General features: G+C 57.4%; 2 protein-coding genes across 5 annotated transcripts in view; both read left to right on the top strand.

The window, feature by feature from the left end:
- Positions 1-22,019, top strand: part of FAM214B (family with sequence similarity 214 member B) — a 38,521-nt gene extending 16,502 nt beyond the window's left edge. For 2 of the 4 annotated variants that reach the window (XM_027906405.1, XM_027906424.1), the window contains exons 3-11: positions 12,972-13,064; positions 13,664-13,865; positions 15,476-16,752; positions 18,306-18,364; positions 18,675-18,771; positions 19,263-19,421; positions 19,850-19,918; positions 20,376-20,581; positions 20,890-22,019. In XM_027906405.1, the coding sequence (XP_027762206.1) occupies positions 15,661-16,752; positions 18,306-18,364; positions 18,675-18,771; positions 19,263-19,421; positions 19,850-19,918; positions 20,376-20,581; positions 20,890-21,043 (1,836 nt within the window). In that variant the 5' untranslated portion in view covers positions 12,972-13,064; positions 13,664-13,865; positions 15,476-15,660 and the 3' untranslated portion in view covers positions 21,044-22,019. Of the gene's footprint in view, positions 1-7,948; positions 8,199-10,725; positions 10,871-12,971; positions 13,065-13,663; positions 13,866-15,475; positions 16,753-18,305; positions 18,365-18,674; positions 18,772-19,262; positions 19,422-19,849; positions 19,919-20,375; positions 20,582-20,889 lie in introns of those variants that run through there. The other 2 variants (XM_027906414.1, XM_027906432.1) reach the window with 2 other exon arrangements.
- An 884-nt stretch (positions 22,020-22,903) lies between these two features.
- STOML2 (stomatin like 2) overlaps positions 22,904-23,089 on the top strand; it is a 6,758-nt gene continuing 6,572 nt past the window's right edge. Inside the window, exon 1 of the mRNA XM_027906392.1 lies at positions 22,904-22,984. Within this exon, the coding sequence (XP_027762193.1) occupies positions 22,934-22,984 (51 nt within the window). The 5' untranslated portion in view covers positions 22,904-22,933. The remainder of the gene's footprint in view (positions 22,985-23,089) is intronic.

Raw genomic sequence — 23,089 nt, 5'->3', positions numbered from 1 at the left:
CCAAGAACTGGATTATCCTGACAAGAGAAAGGGTGTGCAGGGGAGGCTCTTGGAGCATACAGGACCTTATGGGACAAAAACCCTTAAATTTCTTTGCCCTGAGAAGGAAGAAAAGGCTCTGCACATGCATGGCAAGGATCAAAAATTTAAAAATCCAGGGAGAAGCAGCAATTCTGGCACGCAGTCCTGAGCTTTGGCAGACAATCGTTCTTTGTGCCTATTAATATGTGACATCCCAGCCCAAATTATTGTCTGTTGCTCCCTGGCCAAAGAATGGTTTATTCTGGCCTTAATTCCAGGGTGTCAGGGCCTTCTCTCTTGGCTGGGGCTGTGTGACCCTGCTGGAGACATGATGCTTGACCGACTTGTCCTCTTGCAGCACCAGCAAGGCTTGTCCTCAGTAACCTCTGTGTGTGTCAAAATGCTGCAGCTCGCCAAGCACTCCTCAGTGAGAGGTACCAGAGCTCCTTGTTGGTGTGACTTTGACCTGGAGGATGGGAAAGGAAAGGGGGAGAGAAGAGCCTGTATAATCCCAGTAATTTTCTCCTGTAGTCAACAGAAAATGGAGCTTCCATCCACATCCACAGAGGTGCAGGCCTGTGACAGGGTGTGCTGCACAGACCAGCATCCTCTGCCCACACCAAAGGTCTCTGGTGCTCCTTGACAGATGGATGTGCAGAGCTGCTCACTTTGCCTGCTGGGAGGTGTGTGCCACAGCTCTCACTGGGCTTGGCACAGCTGCGTGGTGCCATCTCCCTCCTGTCACCTCTGTCTGCTCTGATCCTGTCTGAGAAGGAAACTGAGGTTAACTGGGGAGCACTCAGGAGGGGTGATGCCGTGGAAAAGGGAAGGGAAAGGATGTGGGGGAGAGCCCTTTTGAGCCTCATGCCTCATGCTCATGTGTATGCATAGATCACGTGCATGTTTCCTACTGTCCAGACTCAGGAACTGGCCAAGCCTGTAGGCCCTGCATGCCCAGTGGCATTAGGTGATGCCAGCTGACCATAACCAGACTTAGAAGAAGTCCTTTTGTGGCTCCTATGAATCTCTCCACCCCAGAAAGTAAAACTGGGAAGAGGCACAGCCGGGGGGGGGCATGTTTGGCTGTACCCAAAGGCAGGTTGGCTGTCAGATATCTCACCTGTGGATCTGAGCTGTGGCAGTACTGGGTAACCCTCCCACAGCCAGCGGTGGGGGTCAGGCTGCTGGAGGGCTGATAAACGAAGTGGGTTTGCTGGCAGGCAGCCTCAGAGCCTGGAGGAAGCCCTCCCCCAGTCACTCCTTATCTCAGTGCTGGCACAGGACAGCACTCCTGGCCTGCTTCTCTGCCCTGTCCCCACAGTGGACTTGAGCCAGCGGTGTCACCTCCGCCCCTCCTGCCACTGGGTGCTGTGGGAGGAGGGGGCTCTGGCATGGCCAGGGCAGGCTCCCTGCCCAGTTTGCTGCCTTGCAGAGTCTGTGCCTATGCCCATGTTGCACACACAAACACACACGCGCCTTGCATGAACAGGGCTGTGGCAGAAATGGGTGAGTTAGTCAGGAGGGGGTGAATCACAGGGGAATGAGTCAGCAGGAAGCAGAAGGCAGGTGCTTGTCCAGGACAGGGCTTTACGAGAGCCCAAGGGCCTGGCAGCTTATGCCAGCTCTCTGGGAGATGGGGTGAGGGTGCCGGAGGAGAACTGGGAAAGCCACAGGGCTTAGCAGGTGGAGGCAATGCCTGTGGCTTGGGAACAGGCCAGAATCTTAGCTACATGCTGAACCTATCCCCTGGCCACATCTCCAGCTGTGGGTATGCTGCTGTCCTGGAAAGGCTTGGAGCATCCTTGGTGCTGTGGCTTTTCCAGGAGGTACCAGAGATGAGCACTGCAAGGGAGAAGTGCAGAAACCAGGTATCCCTGCCTCCAGGGCACGGAGTGGATCTTCATCCCTGTGCAGGCTGTGGGGTGTCCAGGCAGCTCTGGGCAAGCTGAGCAGGTCTCTGTACTGGTCAGATCCTGCCCTGTAACCTTCACGTCTTGTCTGAGAGAGCAAGTGCAGGATGCAAAATGAGTGATATCTGCTGGGGCAGAAAGTGATGAACAGATAGCTCTGGATTGAGGGAACACAGCATGGAGGGAGAGCTGGGATGTGGATGATGTACTGGAGATTTGAGGACATGGCTTATTGTTGGCCCCAAAACCCCTTGTGTGATCTGGGCTCTGCTGCAGACCCTTGAGAGTACTGGAGGGGTAACAGATGGCCACTTCCCTCATCCAGGGACCTGCTCTGGGCTGTTGAGTTTCCATCTTGCCCAGCTGGTCTCTGCTGAGTTGGACTGCTAATTGTCCTGCTCATCTCTCCTGAGGAGAGGTCTCTCATGGGTATGATGGAGGCAGGCTTGGTATCGGTGCTACGGTGGCAAAACCAAAGCCTTCTCTGCCTAGGGCCAGACTTCTTGGAACAGCTGACTGGGGCTCCTGTCTCAGGATAACCTAGGTGTATTGCAGCAGGAATTGGTCTTGCTACCAGCCAGAGCAAGGATCAGATACTTGAACAAAAGCAGCCCCCACTAATCTCAGTGTTGAGGCAAGAGTCTTTTTTCAGCATCCCCCAGGTGTGCAGTTGCACAGGTGTCCTCCCTAGTGGCACCCTTGGCTGGGCGGAAAGGAACCCAGCAGGCTCCAGCAGCCTGCAGAAATGAGCTCTGGTTTCTTGTTGCTGCAGTGGGCAGAGGCTGAAAGCAGTGGGCTAGTGGGAGAGGGGAGGCAGCAAAATGGGCTCTCACTGCTGCTGGAAGCTGTGGATTTGCAGTGAAGCTGAAGCTGAGCTCTCCTGGGAAGTGCCCAGGGACAGGATCAGAGGCGATAGCACACGAGGGAAATTCCAATTAGATATTAGGAAAAATATTTCCCTGCAATCTCCCTTAGATGTTGGAGTAGGGCCCAGAGAAGGGATGCAATCTACATATTTGGTGACTTTCAGCCCTTGCCAGGGGCAAACCCCAAGCAATTTGCTTGAGCTTGGCCCTGCTGTTAGCAGGATTGGACCAAAACCCTCTGAGGGCCCTTCCCACCATTGTTGTTCCTCAGTTCTGCAGTTCTCTGGGTGCTTGGCAATGTCACATCTCATGGCCTATTGGACTGACTGGCTTGGAGGCAAATGGAGGGGTCAGGGTGTTATTCTGTCCAAACCCTTCTCCTCTCTTCGTCTCACCCATACAGTATTAGCTGTGCCAGGAGAAGGAGGCACTGCCTCAGCAGCATTGCTCAGCTCACTGACTTGCCCCATCCTATCTTAGCTGGAGCACCCATCTCTCTGAAGGTCTGCATTACTTCCTCCCCATGTGAGCACAAGAAGCAAGTGGGCAGTGAAGCACAGAGTGTAAATCATCTTCCCTGCTCTGCTGGCAGCACAGAGCCATGGTCTGTAGGGGGGTGCTGATGTTGTTGGAAGGCTGGTGAGGATGCTGGCCCCCAGCCCTCTGGCTGGACGGGCTCCAGGTTTATCTTCCCCATGGTGCCTGTCCCAGAGACAGTGGTGATTGGAGGGGAAGTCACCAGTAGCCTTTTTAGAGGTTCCAGCTGCCTGACCATCCTCAGCAGATGGAAGATGAGATGAGCCCAAAAGGACTGTCTGGAAAGAATTATTTGCTCCCAGTATTTTCTGTTTCTTTGCCAACCTTTTATTCTCACGGTTGCTCTTTTCCTGATCCTGTCCTTCCGCAAGAAGGCTGCTGGCAGTCTTATCAGCCTTGTGTTCAGAAACGATCTCACTCTGTGATTTATTGTATCTCCAAGCTTTGACCCTGGTCTGGTGCTGCAGAAGTCTGTGTCTGGTGTGTCAGTGCTCAGAGGGTGTTTACAGTGTTTGCCCCATCCTGTCTGCAAGAGTAATGAACCAGAGCAAAGGGATCCACTCGTAGCCATGGCGCCTGGGTCGAGCTGGCCTGCAGCAGGAGCTACATCTGCCCTCTCGTCTGGCAGAGCCTGGGTGAATGTCCAGGCTCCCTAGATGCTTTTATGTGGGTTTTCAATGTCTAGGACATTCCCATGAATCCTTTCTCAAGTCCCCAGATCCCTTCTCAAGCTGCTCCTTTCAGCCTTTCCCTTGGGCGCATTGACACTGGGCTGCGATGGCTCTCACTTGCTCAGCAGCCCACTTGCTACTCAGTAATGCTCTGGGCGTTTTGGCATCACTTGGATATCCCTGTACAACACCTGTGAGCATTGGGAGCAGCAGGATCTGGTGTTCCAGGCCAAGAGGCCCCTGAGGTCTGTTCCCAGCTGCAGGTACAAGTGCTGTTTGGCTGGAGATGAACTGGTTTCTGGTAGCACATGGAGAGCTCTTGGAAACCTCACAGGCTCTGTCTCCCTGGCAGGATCCATGCCTTCTATGGCATGGCTGCCACCAGGGTTGAAGATGTTTTGGACCCAGTTCCCTTAGGCTGGTTTATGAGGTCTCTGAGCTTTGTGTGTTCCCACAGAAGCAGCGGAGCAAAACGTGGGTTCAACAGTGGCAGCAGGCAGAGTTTGCCCAGGGTTCTTGCAGGGACTGATGTGGGGGCTCATGCCCTGCACACAAGGGTTGTCTGGGGATGCAGCTGCCTCTTGAGCCTGTCCCTGTTCACTGTTGCTTCCATAAAGATGGAGGATGCTGATATGCAAGTGCCCTGTCCCAGGTTGCTCCTGCCGAGTGGCCCTAAGGGCACATCCTCTCCAGCCTCCTCCTGATTTGAACCAGTTGAGGCTTGGCTTCCTCCATCTCCATGGAACCGCCAGGTGCCAGGTGGATTCCCCCTTCCATCCAGAGGGCATCCCTGGCCATGTGCATTGCTCAGAGTCCTGGCAGCCCTGCAGGAGCCCAGCCCCCGTGGAGGGGGTGGCAGGTGCACTGAGCAGACGGCTCTGCTGTTGGTGAGACCCCATGGGTGGTTCAGTGTGTGTGGACTAGGAGCTTTTCCAGTTTCACTGGATGTAATAGGAGCTAGACTGTGTCTCCCACTGCCCTGTGCATGGATGTGCCTGCGGTCAGATGTGACAGTCCCTCCTACTGCCTCGTTTCCCTTCTTGTGCTCTCATGTGTTTGACTTCATTATGGGCAACAGTATGAGTGTTTAAAGATGAGAACTGTGATACTCTTTTCCTAATTCCAGCAGGGTGTTTCTCACCTGCAGTCTTACGGGAAGGAGAGGCTTTCCTTTTCCGTGACAAGGGGCAGGACATTGAATTCATAGTACAAATCCTCCTTCCCTGTTGTAGCCCTGGTTGTGTCCAGCTCTTTACAATCAAAGATGGATAAAGCCCCACCTTTATGGCCCGAATCCCTGCCCAGCCGATGTCATTGCTCTGGCCTGAGCTAGACCTGAGCTTTTCTAAATCGCTGCTGGATAAGGGTGAGTTGGGTGGGTGTGCACAGCTCTGTGTGTGTGTTTGTGTGTGGTATCTCCTCCCCCTGTGCCACGTACATGTCTAGCACTGGGAGTGGAAAAGATGCTGAATGTCCCCACAGCTGCTGCAGCCTTATCTGCAGGCTGCAGCTTGGTAACCAAGAGGGAGGCCCGAGTGCCTGTGCTCAAGCACCTCCCTTGCAGGGCTCTTATGGGCTCTTACAGTAAAAGGAAGTGTATTGCAAGAGGGGCTGCAGTGGGGATGGGTAGTTCCCACGGGGCAAATCCTGTGTCCACAACCCTTGCTGCTCTCCCCACTGCAGGCACTTGGCCTGCTCTCTCTTGCAGTGTGTAGCTTTGACCCCTGTGTCTGGAGCTGATCACAGTAATTCAGCATCCCTGGGACTCTCTCCTCTGCTCTGCAGTGCCCAGTGACCATTTGAGGAGGTAGGGAAAGGTGATGCTGCTGTGGTTCTCTCAGATGGGTCTCAGGGACTCATCAGTGGAGTGTGTGCAAGGAGGTGTGGGCTGGTGGGCCTGCAGGGGTGTAGCAATCAGGGGTGGGAGGAGATTGGGGTAAGTGGAGGTGTGGGCCTGCAGGGGTGTAGCAATCAGGGGTGGGAGGAGATTGGGGTAAGTGGAGGTGTGGGCCTGCAGGGGTGTAGCAATCAGGGGTGGGAGGAGATTGGGGTAAGTGGAGGTGTGGGCTGCAGCAATAAGGAGGCAGCAGAGTACAGGTAAAGGGCTGGGAACATTCCTTGGGTCTCTCCTTGGAGTTCGAGGAGACAGGACCTGTGAGTGGTGGAGGTTGAGGTGGGTTATGAAGAAGGGCACAGTTGTGGGGATACAGAGCCCAGCTGCCATGTGAAGGATGTGGGGGAGGTGAAGTGTTGTGCTTCTGGGTTCAGGCAGTGTGGATGGCTACAGGGCATCAGGGTGCAGGAGGAGCTGGCATGGTAAGGGGCAAAGACAGGGCTGTGGATGCCTGTGGCTGTATCCAGTGGTGAACAGAGAGAGAAGAGAGGTGAGGGCAGAGGTGGGAGCAAAAGGGATCCCATCACCTGCTGATTTCTATGCTGTCTTCTCCTGGCTCAGAAAGTGTCACCCCACTGCCAGAGCTTCCTGTCAGGGGCTCCTGTTTCTGTACCTAGCTAGTAGTGCTGGAGAACAGGCTGCACTGTTCATGCTGCACATGAGGATCATGCTTCCACAGTGCACAGCCCAGGACAGGGAGCTGGCAGGATGGGATCTACTGTAAATTATTGCCTTACCACTGGAATTGAGTTAAACAGGTTGGAATAGGGTTTGCAGGGCTTCTGATAACATCAGCCCCAGGGTGTTATTCCTCCTCTTGAGAGGTCGGGTAAAAAGAACTATTAGTGCTGACATTTGTGCATTACGGAGAATGGTAGGGAGCCCCTGGTGGTCTAGAGGGTAAAGGCGTTGCGCTGTCACCGCAGAGACCCGGGTTCTATTCCCGGTCGGGGCCGCTCCCCGGGCAGATGGAGCTCGTTAGCCCTGTTAGCTCGTTAGCCCATCTACGTCCTGAGGACCTCGCTGCCACCGTCCAAGCTCGCTTGGCCCCGGCAGATGAACCTTAGGATCAAAGGGTGGGCTCAGTTCCATGCACACTGTCTCTCACCTAAAAAAAATCCAATGTGCAAGCTGGAAGGCGTAAAGACCTTCCCCGGCTCTTCGTTCGCGAAGACTGGCCATTACCATACCATTTACTGAGAATGGTGAGGGCTTAGTCCATCTGGGACCCGGGGGATGCCTCCCTTGGACAAATACCCTTGTTGAACTTGAGATGTGACAGTGCTTTGGTGCCAGAGACCTCAGGTGTCATGCACGCACAGAGTAGAAGTGGCCCCTTTGCCAAGACCCTCTTGCCTTCTCACAGCCATCCTGTGACCGGGCTACATAGGAATGTGACTTTGTAATCACCAGTGGTGGAAAATTTTCCACTGCTTGCAGTTGGCATCAAGGTCTGGCCTGGAGCAGCCAGTCTGTACGGTCACCCAGTGGCCAGGGTCCCTGTCCCTCAGGCCACCGCCCCTGGAGAGGGACAAGCAGACTGGAAGGGAGCTGGCTGACATGTCCCTGTGCCTGGGTGGCCAGGGGCTTCCTTTCACTGCTTGCACTTTCTTTGTTGCCTCAGGGTGACAGCTGAGGCCACTGTGGTGCTGCAAGGCCAGCACCCTGGGGCTCCCCAAGGCTTGCAGGCACGGTGCCGGCTGCACCTTTGCCTGTGGGTGCTGGTGCATGGCAGCTACACCGAGGTGAAAGGACGCAGCTTTTCATGAAGCAGAGCCAGCCCGGAGGAATTTGCTGCTTGTGGACAGCTGTTGTCCTGGGCCTGGCTTGCGTCCTCCAGCACTTCCCACCCGGCGCTGCCTCGGGGAGGGGAATGGGGGCTGCTCACCCTCCGGGCTCCCTGTGCCGGGCGAGTGGGGCTGAATAGCCGCGGTGGAGCCCAGCAGCATCCTGCTGCCTCTGCAGGGATCCTCTTGGGCAGCGGAGAGTTTTCCCCACCCCCAGCTCTGCCGCTGCCTCTTTGTTTTCTGGCAGAAGCCTCTGTGCCTTTTCATTGCCGTTGAGGCGCCGAGCAGGAGCCTACATGTGCCGTGTGTGCGTCTCGCCGGGAATGTGATGCGGGCTGGGAAGCCTGCCGGGCCAGGCATCTCCCCTGCGGGGCTGCGGAGGCCAGACGGCAGCTTCGGGGTCTCCTTCCCATGGACTGTTCCTCCGGTCGAGCAGGGCTCCGAGGCCGCCAGTCTTCTCCACAAAACCCTCTTTCGCACTGGCAGCGCTTCTGCACCTTGCCACAAGTAGAGTAAGTTGGGTGGGAAAGGGCCGGTCCTCAGCTGGGCTCCGCTGGGCACTCGTGCTCTCCGCAGTGGTCCTCCCTCGCTCCCGCTGGGAAGGCACCTGAGATTAGAGCAGCGCCAGGAGCTCTAGAGCTGGATACAGCGGTGGCTGAGGATTGCTTGTGCTGCGCCTGCCTCTCCGTGTATTTGATCTCTCGACTTCCAGCAGGGACTGAATTCCTGTGCTGGATTCTGGGCTCGGCTCTTGTGAAAGGATCCAATTATTTCAGAGCTTTGAGCATCTCCATTTGCTGCCCATATTTGCGGCGCCCGGGTCTGTGCTGGCTGGAATTCCAAGTGATTAACGTGGCTGTGACATCCCTCCTAGGGGTGTTATCTTTGCTCGCTGTCCCCCATCGCCCCCCTCTTCCTCCTCCGGCAGCGAGCGAGCGAGACAGGCAGGCAGAGACAAAGGTCTGTCCTCAACCTGGGCTGTCCTCCCTGTAAGCGGCTGCTGCATGGGATTTCCCTGCCCTGCCTGCTGCAGGTTTCCTGGGCTCCCGGTCGAACGCTGGAGCTGGGCAGCCGTGGGGCTGTATCGCTGAGGTTTGAGCCTGCTGGGCTGGGTGGGCAGGGGGTGCTGCCGGCTTTGGAGAGCTGCCCGATTGTCCTGCCGGGTTTTAAGCTGCTTTTCATTCTTTGACTGTGCTTCCCTGGGAAGAGGGGCAGCCGTGCATGGAGGGGAGGCTGGCGGGGAGAGGTTGGACGTGTGTGGGGGGAAGCTATACACAGGTGGCCGTCGCATAGTGGGATCTGCCTGCAGACCCTGTGAGCCCCCCTTCCCAGCCGCGGGCTATTGTCAGCATCGCTGGCTGCACGCGAGGCACCTGGGCAAGGTGTGCGGAGGCGATCCGTGCCACGACGTGGGGCATCGGAGGGAGAAGGGGTAAGTCCCTGCGCTGGGTGGGAGCTCTGCTCCTGCTCCCCTACCTCCCAGGAGAGGTTTCATTGTGTTATCCTGACTTGGCCGAGCAGAAGGGCTCAGTCCCTGCGGCACCTGTGTGTGGGGCTGGGGATGGGGAGGCGTCGCATATTGCTGGGCAGACCTCAGCTCCTCGGAAGGCTGGACCTCCAGCAAGGTGCCCTGCAGAGAGGGCTGCTCTGTCCCCAGGGGCTTCTGCACCCCCGTCAGTGCCCCCTCCTGCGGGATGGGAAGGAGGAAGGGCAGCAGCAGCACCTCACGAACGCCGTGCTGCAGGCAGAGGGAGGTGTCGGGGCTGCCCCTGTAGAAGCTGTGTCTGGTGGTTTCGAGGAGCTCGTACTCCTAACATAGGCACTGCCTCTTGCCCAATCCTCCCACTCTGGGCTCGGGCTTCCCCTCCATTACTAGCAGGGGCCAGCACTGAGTGAGGCTCTGCAGCTGCATAAATCTGGCATGGCAGGAGGCCTCCTGAGGACCCTCAAGAGCAGCATTTGCCCTTGCAGTGGGACAAGGATGCTCCCTCCCTCTGCATCCTCTCTCCCTCTCTCCCCTCCTTGCTTCCCCTTGTTTCCACCGAGTGTGAGCTCCTTCAACCCCAACCTGAATTCCAGGATAGTGCCAAAGCTATGGCCGCTGGTCATCTTTTCCTTCAGGCACACTTTACTCCTCTAGCATCTCTCTAGCCAGCTTCTCCCCAGGACTGCCTCTCCTGTGGACAGTGCTGGAGGTGGTCTGGCTCTCTTCCGATGGTGATGTGCCTAGTCTGTCACACTGTGCAGAAACCCTTCTCTGGTGGCAGCATTACTGCTAGTGCTGCCATCCCTCAGGGTTGTGATGGAAACTTTCTGCCTGCTGGCACTTTGCAGGTTCTGCTCTAGACTGTGCCAGAGAGCTCCTGTGTTAGCGCTTGCACTGGTTAGATTTCCTCCCTTCTCCCCAGGTTCAGATAGGACCAATGGAGCTGTGATTTATCCTCGAGAGTCTGTTTCCAGCAGTTTCTGTTGCCTCTTCTCTTGCCTTGTGCTCTGCTCGTTCTGAGAATGACTATTTGCCCTCTTTTAATGACAACCCTTCTACTTCCTGGCTGTGTGGTTCCTGCTTTGCCCCCAGTGAGGCTGCAAATATCTCCTTAGCACTTCCCAGGAAAGGAAGCAGGAGAGAGGAAGGCAGTAAAAGCCACTTAGGGGTTGGTTTGGTTTTTTTTTTTTCCTGGTCCTAATGGTGCAAGGACTCCTTTTGGCTCTGCCAGCCCCCAGGCATGGTGCTCTGCCCCAACCAGAAGTGCCCAGGCCAAAACCTCTTGTCCACTAGCCATGTGTCCCCTTGACTGGCTGGCAGTGCTGCTCTGGGAAGCCAAGTGGATCCCCGCTGGGCAAGTGTGGCCCCTTCAGGCACAGCTCTAGCTTTCTTCCTTGCACCAGTGCTATGCTGCCAGCTCTGCCAGGCTCCCCTTTCCAAGGGCTCTGCATGACAGATACCTACCTCCCTGGCTGCCAGAGCTGCCCTGCACCCATCCCACCTCCTTTCTGGCTGGCACGGGACAGCTGAAACAGCAACAGATCCTTTTGCAGGCTGCAGGCATGTGGTACAGCTGCTGCATCGCCCAGACAGGGACCCCTCCTCACCTACCATCCTGCACTGTTGCCACCAGGCTGAGACCATGGCCTGTTAATCCTGGGTTTCCCCTGGATGTGCTAATAGGAATGGAACCAGCAGGTAAGCCAAGTCCCATGACCCACCCTGTGTCATTCTGTGTCACGATCTGGTGGCTCAGTGTCCCCAGGGAACAGAGTGTTTCTGCCCCAGTGCCTGGGACACACTCCCTGCAGGTGCTTTGGCAGTGGGTGTTTCTTGGCTGCTGGAGCGTGGTGCCCTTCCCCAGGCAAAGAAATAGAGGAAAGCTGTGCTTGGCATAGCTCCAGATCCAGGTGCTGGGAGATCCTGGCAAAAGCACAGGGTCCCTCCTGCCTTCTGAGCAGTGAGGGGGCCTGGGAGCTTGGCAGGAGCAGTTCAGAGAGCAGGATGAGCTCTGGCTGGGCTTCCCTCAAGAGGCAAAGCCCTTCAAGTCTTATTTTGTGGTCAGAGCACCAGACCAGGCTGAAACACTGGCAAAATCAGCATTCCTTGGGTTTGGAGGGGCCAAGCCCTTAGCTTGGGCCCATGGAGTCCCATGTGCTGCATCCAGGGGATGCTACCTGCACTGGACCTGGACCTATCTGTCCCATCTATGTGGCCAGAAGGGGGGCTCTGGCCGTGCCTAGCTCAAGGGGAGGCAAAGGGAGAGATGACCAGGTGCTTTCTCCTTGTTGTCCCCGCTTGGAGTGCAGGAGTTGGTCCTGGTGTTGTTGTCTTGCTCTGTGGGGAGGTACTGGGCACCTCAGTAGGTGCTGTCAGAGGCTGAGCCCTATGGAGAGCTGGCTGGAAGTGCCGTGGGAGGCAGAGCTAGATACAGCTAAGAGAAACTCCCCTGGATACAGTGCCTTGCATCTTGAAGAGGGTGAGAAGCAGTGCTGTGCTCCAGCTGCTCTCCATCCCAGGGTGATGATCCCTTCAGGGGGATGTACAAGAAGATCCCAGGGTGTACTTGAAGACACTTTTGGGTGGGCTGAGGAATTCTGGCATTTTCCAACACGATACTTCAAGCAACAGTATCTGGGCTGGAAAAACATGGTGCAGCCCCTTGTGTTCTAGGTCTCAGCTGGAGTGGGTTTGTGGTGTCAGCAGATCAGCCTCTCCTGATGGAACTGTTCTCCTGAAAGGCAGCTGCTGTCGGGGAGCAAATGGCTGTGACTTCAGAGGGACAGTGGGAAGGAGAAAGAAAGGATTCAGGTGAAACTGTATTGTTCTGGCATGGACACACACCTTCTTCAACTGCACCACAGTGATTCTTGCTGTGGGTTGCTGATTTTGCTTCCCAGTGGTTGACTCTGCCACGCAAGTCATGGTAAAAGTCTCCCCCAGAGAGGGAGGAGGGAAACAGCAACCTTCAAGGCAGGCAGAGCACAGCGTGTTACCACCTCAGCATCCACCAACAAATGAGGGCATTCACTTGCTTTCCTACGTGCTTTGGTGCAGGCCTCATGTGGGGTGCAGGAGGAGGTGGTCTTTACAGAAAGCTTCTATGAGGTTCTGGACCCAAGGTTTGTTATGCTGCAGCATTGATTTGCCCCACTGCAGGTGCTCCCTGGGCGCTGGTGTATTGTATCTCAGCAAGTCCTGTTCTGGCTGGCTGCTGGCAGTGGCTTTTGGTCTGTCCGAGTCTGAGGGACTGGCCCTGGCAGGCTGTAATTACAAATCTTATTGAAAATGTAATGAAAGAACAGCCTGTTTCCTGGGGCGGGTGAGGTCAGTCAGTGAACACAGGGAGTGACCTGCTGAAGCTGCCTTCCCACCTGCAAGATGGTGGGATGCAGAACTTGCCAGACCAGGGTGCCAGGAGGGGTTTGCTCTTGCGTGTTGGTGCTTTTGAACATCCATTTGAGGTTTCCCTTCATTTGTCTGGCCTTGCTGTTTCCAGCCTTCAGAGCAGTGCTTGCTGCTGACATGGGATGCCCAGATGGTGACTTCCCTCTGGATGGCTGCTGCAGGGAGCCCTCATCTGAGGGATGCATGGTGAGGGAAGTGGGGAGAGCAGGGTCCCCAGGGATAGGCACTGTTTCCTCCTTCATCTGGAGGTTCCTGGGCTGGCAAAGCCCATGAGCTGCCCTTCCACAGAAGTGCTGAGGGTAGAGGTGTCCACTGTGGGCTCCTGCCCACTCTGAAGGTGTTGCAACGTGAGCTGCTGCCTGAGCTGACTCTCCTCTGTGCCCTCTTCCAGGCATCAAAGCTGCAGTGCTGGTGGATTATGACCGCAGGGGAGCTGTGTTGCATCTGCAAATCTCAGCTGTGCATCAAGGGCACATCTGAGCAGGTGAGTGCTGTGCACATGAAAGGACTGTTGTCTTTGTGCTGGAGAAAGCTGGTGGGGGGTCATCATGGCTCAGGGCTGTCAGGCTCCTTGTTTCTGCCTTCCCTGACAGTCATCTCTTATTGGAAGAAAACAATTCCAAGCTCTTCTCCTTATCTGTAGGGCCAGAAGAGGTCCTGTGCTGTGGGTGGAAGGGGGAGGAGGTGAACATGAGACCAGGAGCTAGCTGGGGGCCCAGAGGTTGCTGCAGTGTCTTGCAAAGCAAGGCATGAAATGGAAATGTTCGCCAGAAAAAAAAAAAAAGAGTCTGTTCACATGCACAGGGTTTCATACAGGAAGGCACGCAAAAGGGGTGTAAAATACAATCCAGGTTCACAGCTTAGCTTAAAGTATTTGTGGTTTAAATGTCAGTCAGTGTGATAGCAGTGCCTGAGATGGTCGAGATGTATGTGGCCTTTGGTTTGGGTGGTGGGGAAAGGCTGTGACTGCAAGCTGCCTTCCCTGGCTGTGTGACCCTTCAGAGGGGCAGTAGCCTCCTGCCCTTCTCCTGGAAAGCATCTGAGTCACTGCAGCCCTGCATCTCTCACTTCTCATCCCCCCAGAGCCCCTGTGGACACTGAGGAGCTGGAGAGGACGTTGCAGAGGCTCAGAGGCACACCGTGATGGTGGGAGCCATTCCACGGCAGCCACGGCGCTTCTGGGGGGTGCCTGACTGGCAGGTGTCTTCAGCTGGTTGTGCCAACGACCGCCTGCTGCAGGACAGGGAAGTTAATCCGGAGATAAGAGGGGTTCTGCTGCAGAGGGGTGAGTGTGGGGGGCAGCCAGGACAGGCTGCACTGGTGTGGGCTACACGGAGGGGCATCTGGAGGTTGTCTGATCCAACCCTGCTGCTCAAGCAGGGCTACTTAGAGCCATTGCCCTAGGTTGTGTCCAGATGACTTCTGAATATCTCCAAGGATGAAGACTCCAATACCTCTCTAGGCAACTAGGGCTCAGTCACCCTCACAGTAACAAAAAAAATTGCGTTTCCTAATGTTCAGAAGGGGCTCATATATATATATAGATAAGATACCCCCAAGCTTTCTCTTCTCTGAACATTCCCATATCTCCCAGCTTTCCTCATAGAACAGATGCTCCAGTCTCTTAATTTTTTCTTAGTGTCCCTTTGCTGCACTCTCTCAGGTGGCCTCACCAGTGCTGAGCAGAGACAAAGGATCAGTTCCCTCGACCTCATCCCCATTGACCTGCTGACAATGCTGTGTCTAGTGCAGCCCTGGACACTGGTTTTTCTTTGCTGCAAGAGCACATTGCTGGCTCATGGTCAGCTTGGTGTCCACTAAGTCCCCCAGGGTCTTTTCTGCTGAGCTGCTTTCCAACCAGTCAGCCCCCAGCATATCCTGGTGCATGGTTATACCTTTTAGCACTCCTTTTAAATAAAATTCCTGGGCTCAACCACCCTCACCTGCCACTTTCCCTTCCTCATTTTGGCAGGGTCAAAATATCACATGCAGCCTTGCTCTCCAGATAGCCTTGATCCACTTGCAGAACTGATTTCCCTCTTGCTCACTGTCTCCTAAGCCCTTGCTCCACAAGATCAGGCAGAGCTGCCAGGCATGGGCAGTTTGTCCTCAGTCTGCTGGTTACTTTTCCTGCATCATCTCAGCTCTTGCAGCCATTTTAGTATTTATCATGCCAGAACTGAAAAACTCCTGGACAGGCTTCTCACAGCTCTCAAGCTGGGCTGAACCAAAAGCGAGGTGCCGCACAGCATGGAGGAGGTCAGGCCCTTGGGGTTGGCAGGAGTGGATGGATGGTGATCCTGGTACCACACAGCTGCTGATTTAGGTGCTAGAGGTGCCTGGTCCAAGCTGGAAGAGGTAATGGGGATTTTAGGCCAGGTTACTGTTCCTCCCGTGGGGCTGGCAGTGCAGGGCACCAGCCTTCCCTCATTCAGTGCACGTGGCCAGGACAGGTTGTCTTGGCCAGCGCCGGGAGATCTTGTTGCTGTTGCCCAAAGGGGTGATTACAGGCCTGAGTCCCCCTGGGACTGGTCTGACCTGCCTGACTCCTGTGCTGCAGAGCAGCACAAGCATGTCAAGTCCCTGGCAGAGGGCAGGGCAGAGGCCTTTTCCTCCCCGCTTGTCCAGACTTGTCCCCAGTAGTCTCCTGCCTGGCTGGAGACTTTTCTCCTTGCTCAGGCTGGGAAGGAAGTGCTGAACCTGCAGGTGGGTGATGCCTCAGGGTTCCCCAGAAAGGAACACCAGCCTGATTCCTCTTCCTGTCCCTGGAGTGGGAGGTTCAAGTGGGGTTGTGTGGGGAGCTGCTCATATCCCGGTAAGTTCTTTGCAGCCAGAAGTTTGGATGAGGGTGGGGATCCCGGGCTGATCTCTATCCTCCTACCCTTCTTTTTTCAGATGCTGTGCTGCAGACCACCCCATAGTGGAGAGCTCAGACAGAGACACTGAGCGAAGGGGTTCCAGCTTCCACCCCCCACCCTTGGACCCTGACCTTGACCTGTGGCACTTTACTGTCCCACTCCTGCTGCTGCATGGGCTGTTCTGACTCTGGCTCCACTCGGAGTCCAGGCAAGTGAGGCTCCATGCGGCACATCCACACAGAGACGTCCCTGCCCCCGGAGCGCAGTGCAGACCCTGGCCTGTCCCGGCCCAGTGGAGAAACACCCTTGGAGCCCTCCTCGCAGCGCTGCACCCACCGCAGCATCCTCATGGGCTACAACGAGACAGAGATCAAGCGCCAGAAGGTTTACCAGGTCTCCATCTTCTCCCACCTCTCCAGCTCCTCTGAGAGCACGGAGCAGCGGGCAGGCAGCCAGCCTGCTGTCAAAAGGGGATACCCTGAGCAGCGAACTCTGGAGGCAGGGCGAGATCCCAAACGAACTCACTGGGGTGACAGGGGGGTGGACAGCAAGCGTGATGGGGGCCTTGGGCAGCCTTCCCTGGATGATGATGATTCCTTCGAGGATGGTCTGCTGGTGGAGGAGTTATCCCTATGTGGCTCTGCCCAGCACTTCTCCCACAGCGGGCTGCGTGTGGTGGAACACCGCTGCGAGGGCAGCCCCAGCCACAGCCCCAAAGCCAGCAGAGAGGACAAGTCACAGTATGTCTCCTCGTCCTCCTACTCCTCCTGGCCCCAGCACATTGCTTGCAGTACTTTGCACATGAGAGATAGTTGCTCTGTCTCATCGGGGGATCATCCCACAGACTATGGAGAAAATGGGGAGCCAGCAAGTGGCGACAATGTACTTCACCTTGAATTGCACAGTATTGCACAAACAACACAGTTGGACTCTGGTGGGAAGAGAGAGAAGCCAGGGAGCAGCCCAGCTCACAGCAGCAGGGCTGGTGGAGAAGATGAAGGGTCAGTGGTGGGCAACGGGTGCAAGGAGCCCCCAGCTCTGCAGACAGCGCTCAGCCCCGAGCCCAGCAACCTGAGCCCCCAGGAGACCACACCCTGTGGGAGCAGCCACTTCAGCAGCAGCAGCAGCTGCCCAGCCAAAAGGAAGTTGCTGCCTGCTGGTGAGGTCGTGGCTGATTCCTGCTCTGAGGATGAGAGCCTGTCCTCACCGGCAAGGAAGAAGAGGGTCCTGCCGTGCCACCCCGTGCCCACAGCGTGCCGCAGCACTGATGCCAAGGGGGCCCCTTTCTGGAATCACCTGCTTCCTGTGGCCAAGGTGAGCACTGCTCATGGGAGGAGGCAGGGAATGGCCTGACCCAGAGCTCAGGACCGTCCTTGTGGGCAATGTGGTCCACTGTGGCTTGTTCTGTCCCAGTGGTGTAGCACTGATGTGAGCAAGGCAGGAGATGACAGCCAGCCCCAGGACACATGGTATGTTTCAGCCAGCTCTTGACATCTTGTACTCACTGGACTCTCTGCTTGCAACCACCTTTTTGTCCTGGAGAGCCTTGCTTGAGCAGGAGACAACATCCCCATGGCAGTGAAAGCTGGACACATGGCATGGGGCCAAATGTGGTGTCTGATGGCTTCATGTTAAGCTGGATATACCAGCAAGCTTGGGAAAAGCATCTGGCCTCTCCCCACCTTATGAGCAGGAAGGCAGATATGTGGGATGGCTTGAACTCCTGGCTGTGATGTCCATTAGAGCAAGGGTCTGGTGGCAGGGAGTGGGACTGGACATGCTCTGACCAAGGGGCCCAGTGCAGTGTGCAGAGGTGCCACTGGCTTTTCTGCAGCTGTGGCCTGTCCCTGGGGTGTCAGAAGCTCTCAGCAATGGGGCAGACCCCCAGTTTTGTAGTTTGCAACTACCCTGGCAGCTCAGGAGCTGCCTGCAATTCCTCCCTTCTTATCCTGCCCTTCTGACCAGCTCCCTGCCCTCACCCTGCCCTGCCAGCTGAAGCTGCAGCAGGCTCATGCCATACCTGGCATGCTCTTCTCTTTACCGGGGGCATCCCATGGCAGGAATTGATGGCAGAACTACCCTGGCTTCTTGCTGCTTGGAGCTGGGACACACCATCCCAGGGGCACAGCTGCATTCCTGCATGCCTCTTTCCTGACTGTCCCCCAGCCCAGCAGCCCCCAGCACTGTCCTTGCAGAGTGAAGCCCTCCAGCACCTTCCCTGGGTTTTCCCGCCCGGTCATGCAAGCCAGCTCCATCATCCCTTTGTGTTGTGCTGCCCTTTGTGTGGCTTCCAGAAGGGAAAGTCCCTGAAAAGGGGACATCTTTAAAAGGAGGCTGCAGTGTGGCTCTGGCTTTAACCCCCCACCCCACAGCTGTAGGATCCTGGCTGTGGGCAGGGTTGGGCATCAAACCCCTTTGCCCAGTGACACTGCTGAGGACTTTGCATGAATCACCAGGGGACGGAACTTTTCCCAGGCTGGACGGGGAGTTTCCTCGTATGTGTCACTGTTCCCTGGGAGGTTCAAGGGGGTGCCGGTGCATGGCTCTGTCTGGGGGTGTCTTGTCACTGGGGCTCTTCCCGAGACCTGCTTTGCAAGGTGGGAATCGTGTGCTGCACCCTCAGCTTGGGTACCAACACCCTCATCCCCAGCTGAGTCACTCTCGGATTTGGGCAGCCCCACATCCCCACGAGACACCCCAGTTCTCATACTGCCTGCTGGCTACCCCTGCAGAGGCTTATGGTGGCTCTTCATGGACAGGAGCCAGTTCCATCTGCTGGGGCCCTCATGGGGCTTTGGGACAGAGCAAGGGTTGCACAGTCCCTGATCGCTGCCCTAACATGGTTCTCCATTTCGTGTCCCCTCCAGAGTTCTACAGACTGCACTGCAGTCGGGAGGAGGCTGAAGAGCGGGCTGCGCCTCAAATCGTGAGTGTCCTGGCAGCCCTGTGGGATGGATGTGGGGGCTCAGGGTGCCTGGGCAGCCCAGCACCCTACAGCCTCATGGGGGATTTGGGTTGGGTTGAGTCCTCTTCCCAGGCATCTTCCCTCCACAAGACCCCAGGCTGTGGGGCAGTGGGAAGGTTTCTTCAGCACCTGGGGAGTAGTAAAGTGGGTTCAACCCCCCAGCAAAGAAAGGATTGGGAGATCTGGGGAGGGATCCACGTTCCCAGGGACATGGACAGCCTAGGGCTGCATGCTCTCCAATCTGACACCAATCTTCTCTCCTCTCTCTAAGGCGACATCTCCGGAGCAGCCTCCGGAGGGGCACCAGGTCTCCCACAGCACCCTGGGCCACCACCACTGTCAGCCATGCTCTGCTGGGCAACTTTGAGGTAACAGAGCCCACCTAACAGGGGGAGGTGGGTCCTGGGGACTCCTGGCTGGACTGGCAATGGGTGTGAGAGGCTGAACCTGATGGGAACCTGGCTGAGGGGCTGGGCTGATGGAAGCCTGGATTTGCGGCTGGGTCAATTGTCCCCAAAAGGCGTGGCATGCAGTGGCCATCATGCAGTCACCACCCGACAGCAGGATGGCTCAGCCAGATCCTTGGGGAAGGCACCAACCCTGGATCCTGCTGGGATGGCTGCTGCGAGGCTTAGCCAAGGCGCTCTTGCTGCTTCACTGTATTAGATGGCTGGTTTTATCCCTCCAATTCAGAGTAGGTCTCTGTCAGAGCCAGGGCCCCTCATGGGTGGTCTTTGGACATGTGAGGGCAAGTCAGACGGGTGTGTGCAGTGGAGGTGGGGGTGATCTCACCTGGAGCTTTGAGGAGGTGGGGAAGGACTGGTGTTTGAAGTTCCCTAAAGGTTCCCTCCCCTCTCAGGAGTCCATCCTGAAAGGGCGCTTTGCCCCGTCGGGGAGGATTGAGGGTTTCACGGCCGAGATTGGTGCCAGTGGCTCCTACTGTCCCCAGCACGTCACCCTGCCTGTCGACGTCACCTACTTTGACATCTCCGAACACAGCGTGCCCTCGCCTTTCCTGGTGCGTGGATGAGGGAGGGCTGGCACTCTGCGGGGTGGGGGGGGATGAGGGGGACTGTAGCTGGCACCTGAGGCACCCTGGGCGTGGCCCCTCTGTGGAGAGCATGGCTCAATCTACCACCTACCTGTGCAGATGACTGTCTGTGCCAGGAGCAGTCTTTAACCCAAAAAGCAAAGAGGGAAATAAAGAGAGCACGTGCACAGGCAGGCTGCTGCCCTGATGCCTCATGGTTGTGGCTTCATTGTCACCTCCTCTCTGTCGCTGCTTGTTCATTCCCTGGTTTGGAGAGGAACTGAGCTAAGCATCTTCTTGCTGACTTGTGCCAGGTGTTCCCAGAAAAGGGGGGTGGGGCCCAACCTCGTGGTGCATCCCAACTGGGCTCTCCCAGGGCTTTCTCCCTCTCTCACATGCTGTTTCTTTTGCCCCAGGGAGTGATTGACTTGGAGGCCTTGGGAAAGAAGGGTTACAGTGTCCCCAAAGCTGGAACCATCCAAGTGGTGAGTCATTTCCTGGCCTCCAGGAGCACCATGGGGACAGGGCTGGGTGGGCTCTGGTTGTCCTTCACTGGGCTGGGTATGCACCATTATGTTGTTAGGCAACAGAAAGCTTGTGCAGAGGGGGTGCATGGCCACCAAGACAGCATAGCAGAGTGGAGCACGAGGTCCCAGGGGTGCAAGGTGGTGGGAGGTGCAGGGAAGGAAGAGATTGGTGAGGAGAGATGGGGTTTTGGGAAAAAAAGTGTGTACATGCAATGGGGATGGGATGGGACAGGATGGGATGTGTGGAGGTGGGTGTAAAGGACTGACCTCTGACCTCCAGGCTAAGCCCTCTGGGGCTGGTGTGGGGCTTTCTGGATTGTTGGGTCAGCTGCTTCTGCTCCCAGATGCCCCATCCCTTCTCTACAGATCCATTTGTGGATTTTCCCAGTCTCACTCCCTACCCCTCTGCCCCCAGACCTTATTTAACCCCAACAAGACTGTGGTGAAGATGTTCTTGGTGACGTACGACTTCCAGGACATGCCAGCCAACCACATGACCTTCCTACGCCATCGCATCTTCCTGGTGCCCGTGGGGGAGGAAGAGGGGGCCACCATGGCCTCCAGCGACCCACTGGGCACCAGTCCACCCCGCAGGGTCCTCTGCTACCTGATGCATCTGAGGTAAAGCACCTGCCCCAGGATCATCCCTGGGCTCCTCTCCCAAGTGTCCCTAGCCTGCTGCACCAGAGGAAAGGTGGCAGCCTGACCCCGTCACCCTAGGGAAGAGCAGGGATCAGCTGCTCCTCCAGGAAGGTTGGAGCTGCCACCCTGCCCAAGGGCAGCTGTCTCTGTCCCTCCTGAAAGCAACCAGAGCATGGCCACCTTGACCAGGGGCCAGAGTAGTCAAGGAGGTTGTGACATGCACTGAGGCTTCCCTGCCCTTGTCTGGGAGCCTGAGGTCCCTCCACCCTGCTTTTGTCTCTGTGCAGGTTTCACAGCTCCAAGTCGGGGAAGATCTACCTTCACGACGACATTCGGCTGCTTTTCTCCCGCAAGTCGATCGAGGTGGATTCGGGGATCCCCTATGAACTGAAATCTTTCACAGAGATGCCCAGGAACCCCTGCTACTCACCTCGGGCCTGACCTTCCTCACCCCCCAGGGCTGCTGGGGAGCCTCCAGCCCAGCACTCTGGGGAGAGATGAGTAACAGGCCAGCAAGCAAACACTGCTTTGAGACATTGCCCATCTTCCTGACCAGCACGGACACCACACCCTGCAGCAGGGCTGGGATCACCCAGGGGGCTTTACCCAGAGGGGTAGGGGCTGGGGAGCAGCCCTGGCACTGCAGGGACATGCCCAAGCCTCCTGCTGGTGCTGCTCCCAGCTTGGAGACTTGTCTGTTGCTGAGGTGGATGGGAAGTGAAGAGTTGGGCCTGGGCTCTGGGTAAGACTTACACTGGGCCTGGGACTGGGAGCAGAAAGTGTGGAAGAGTTTGTATTTATTAGTATTTATTGTTGCTGGGAGCGCAGAGGAGGCTCATGCATAGGACCTGAGGTGCTGTGCTTGTTCTTCCCCCTCACCCTACCAGCACAGGGCTGCCCCTGTTTGGGCAGGGCTGTGGGGACTGGGAGGGTGACTGGGGAAGGGAGAGTGATCCACCTCTTGGCCAGGGTGGAGTTCCCAGGTCAAGGCTGTGTTAAAAGACTGGGAGAGACTGGGCCTTGCTTGGCACCAGCTGTGTGGGGCCAGCCCCACTCCAAGCAATCCTCTGACTCCTTTAGGGCAAGGCAGACCCCATGCGGTCTGTGGCAGTCAGGGAAGTGGCCATTGCCCTGGTTCCTAAGGTTCAGAGACACGGCTGTCACGTGGATGGGGATCTGGGGCTCTTTGCAGAAGCATTGGGGATAGCCCTCTCTGGGCGAGAGCCTCCAGAGCACGTGCGCCGCGGATCTGAGAAGATTGCCAAAAAAAAGGAGCTTTGCACCATCTGCAGGTGTGGGGCGAATCCCATCCAGGAGGCAGTTTTGGATGGGGGTGTGCCAGCAGCACCATGAGGGTCTGGAGGACTGAGAAGCAGCTCAGTCCTCGGGAAGAGGGGAAGCAGCAGGGACATCAAACTCTGGGGGCTGGGCAGGGCCCTCAGGAGGAGGTCTAGGGGTGACCCAGAGCGCTCTGGGGAGCTGCGGGCCAAGCCCAGGGAGGGGAGAGGGGCAGGGGTGAGAGGGTAAAACAGGCTGGAACATACTCTGTTGTATCACCCCTCTGTCCTGGGGTCTCTGCAAGCCTCCCCCTGCCAGCCCAGGCTGGGGGGCACCCCCCAGACCCAGACACGTCCCCCACCGGCTCCCCGGGCCCTCCTGGGATCCCGTCGCTTCCCACGGATCCCGGGTTGGGGCGTGGGGATGGGCCGGGACAGGGGGAGGTTTTGGGGGGAGCTCCTGCTCTCCCCTGCCCGCGGGCAGCCGAGGTACTCCAGCCCTGCTGGGCTGGGAGGAGAGTGAGGGCCTGAACCCCCTCAGCCACACGGCGAGGTTCTGAACCCCCCTCCCCCTGGGGGCTGCTCCCCCACACCCGGGGCCCTGAATCCACCAAACATCCGGGGCCTGAACTCTTCACTCCAGGGGACTGAACCCCCCCCAAACACCGGGGACCGAAACCCCCCAAACCCCGGGGGCCCCCCCCCCCCCCCCCCCCCCCCCCCGGGCGCCGGGGGCCGCCATGACACCCACCCCTCGTCCCCACGACATCGAGGCTGCCCCTTTCGCCGCGGGGTCGCGAAGGCCGTGCCGGTGTTTTTTTTTCGTGTTCGTTTCTATTTTAATAAACGACCGTTTGGAACTCGAGAACAAGCCCGGTGCTGCCGCTACTGAGGGAGCGGTACTGGGTTGGGCGGAACTACGGGCGGCCGGAACGGGAGGGCGCGGGCGGCGGGGCCGGCCGGGCGGCGCACCCGGAAGCGGGGCGGTGCGGGGGCCTGGCGGGGTGCGGGAGCCGCGGCGGCGCCGAGCGGGGCGGCAGGAGCCGAGCGGGAGATGCTGTCGCGGGCAGGGCTGCGGGCCCGGGCCGGCCTCGGGCTGCTGCAGGTGCGGGGAGTGGCGGGGGGGGGGGGGGGTGGCGGGGGTGCCCACGTGGGGAGTGCCCAGGTGCTGGGGGGGGGGGGGGGGGGGGGGGGGGGGGGGGGGGGGGGG

This window comes from Empidonax traillii, unplaced genomic scaffold, assembly GCF_003031625.1.
Source record: "Empidonax traillii isolate 1590-97213 ecotype Southwest subspecies unplaced genomic scaffold, ASM303162v1 scaffold26:size2357266, whole genome shotgun sequence".
Taxonomy (NCBI): domain Eukaryota; kingdom Metazoa; phylum Chordata; class Aves; order Passeriformes; family Tyrannidae; genus Empidonax; species Empidonax traillii.
This window is presented reverse-complemented; position numbering and strand designations above follow the sequence as displayed.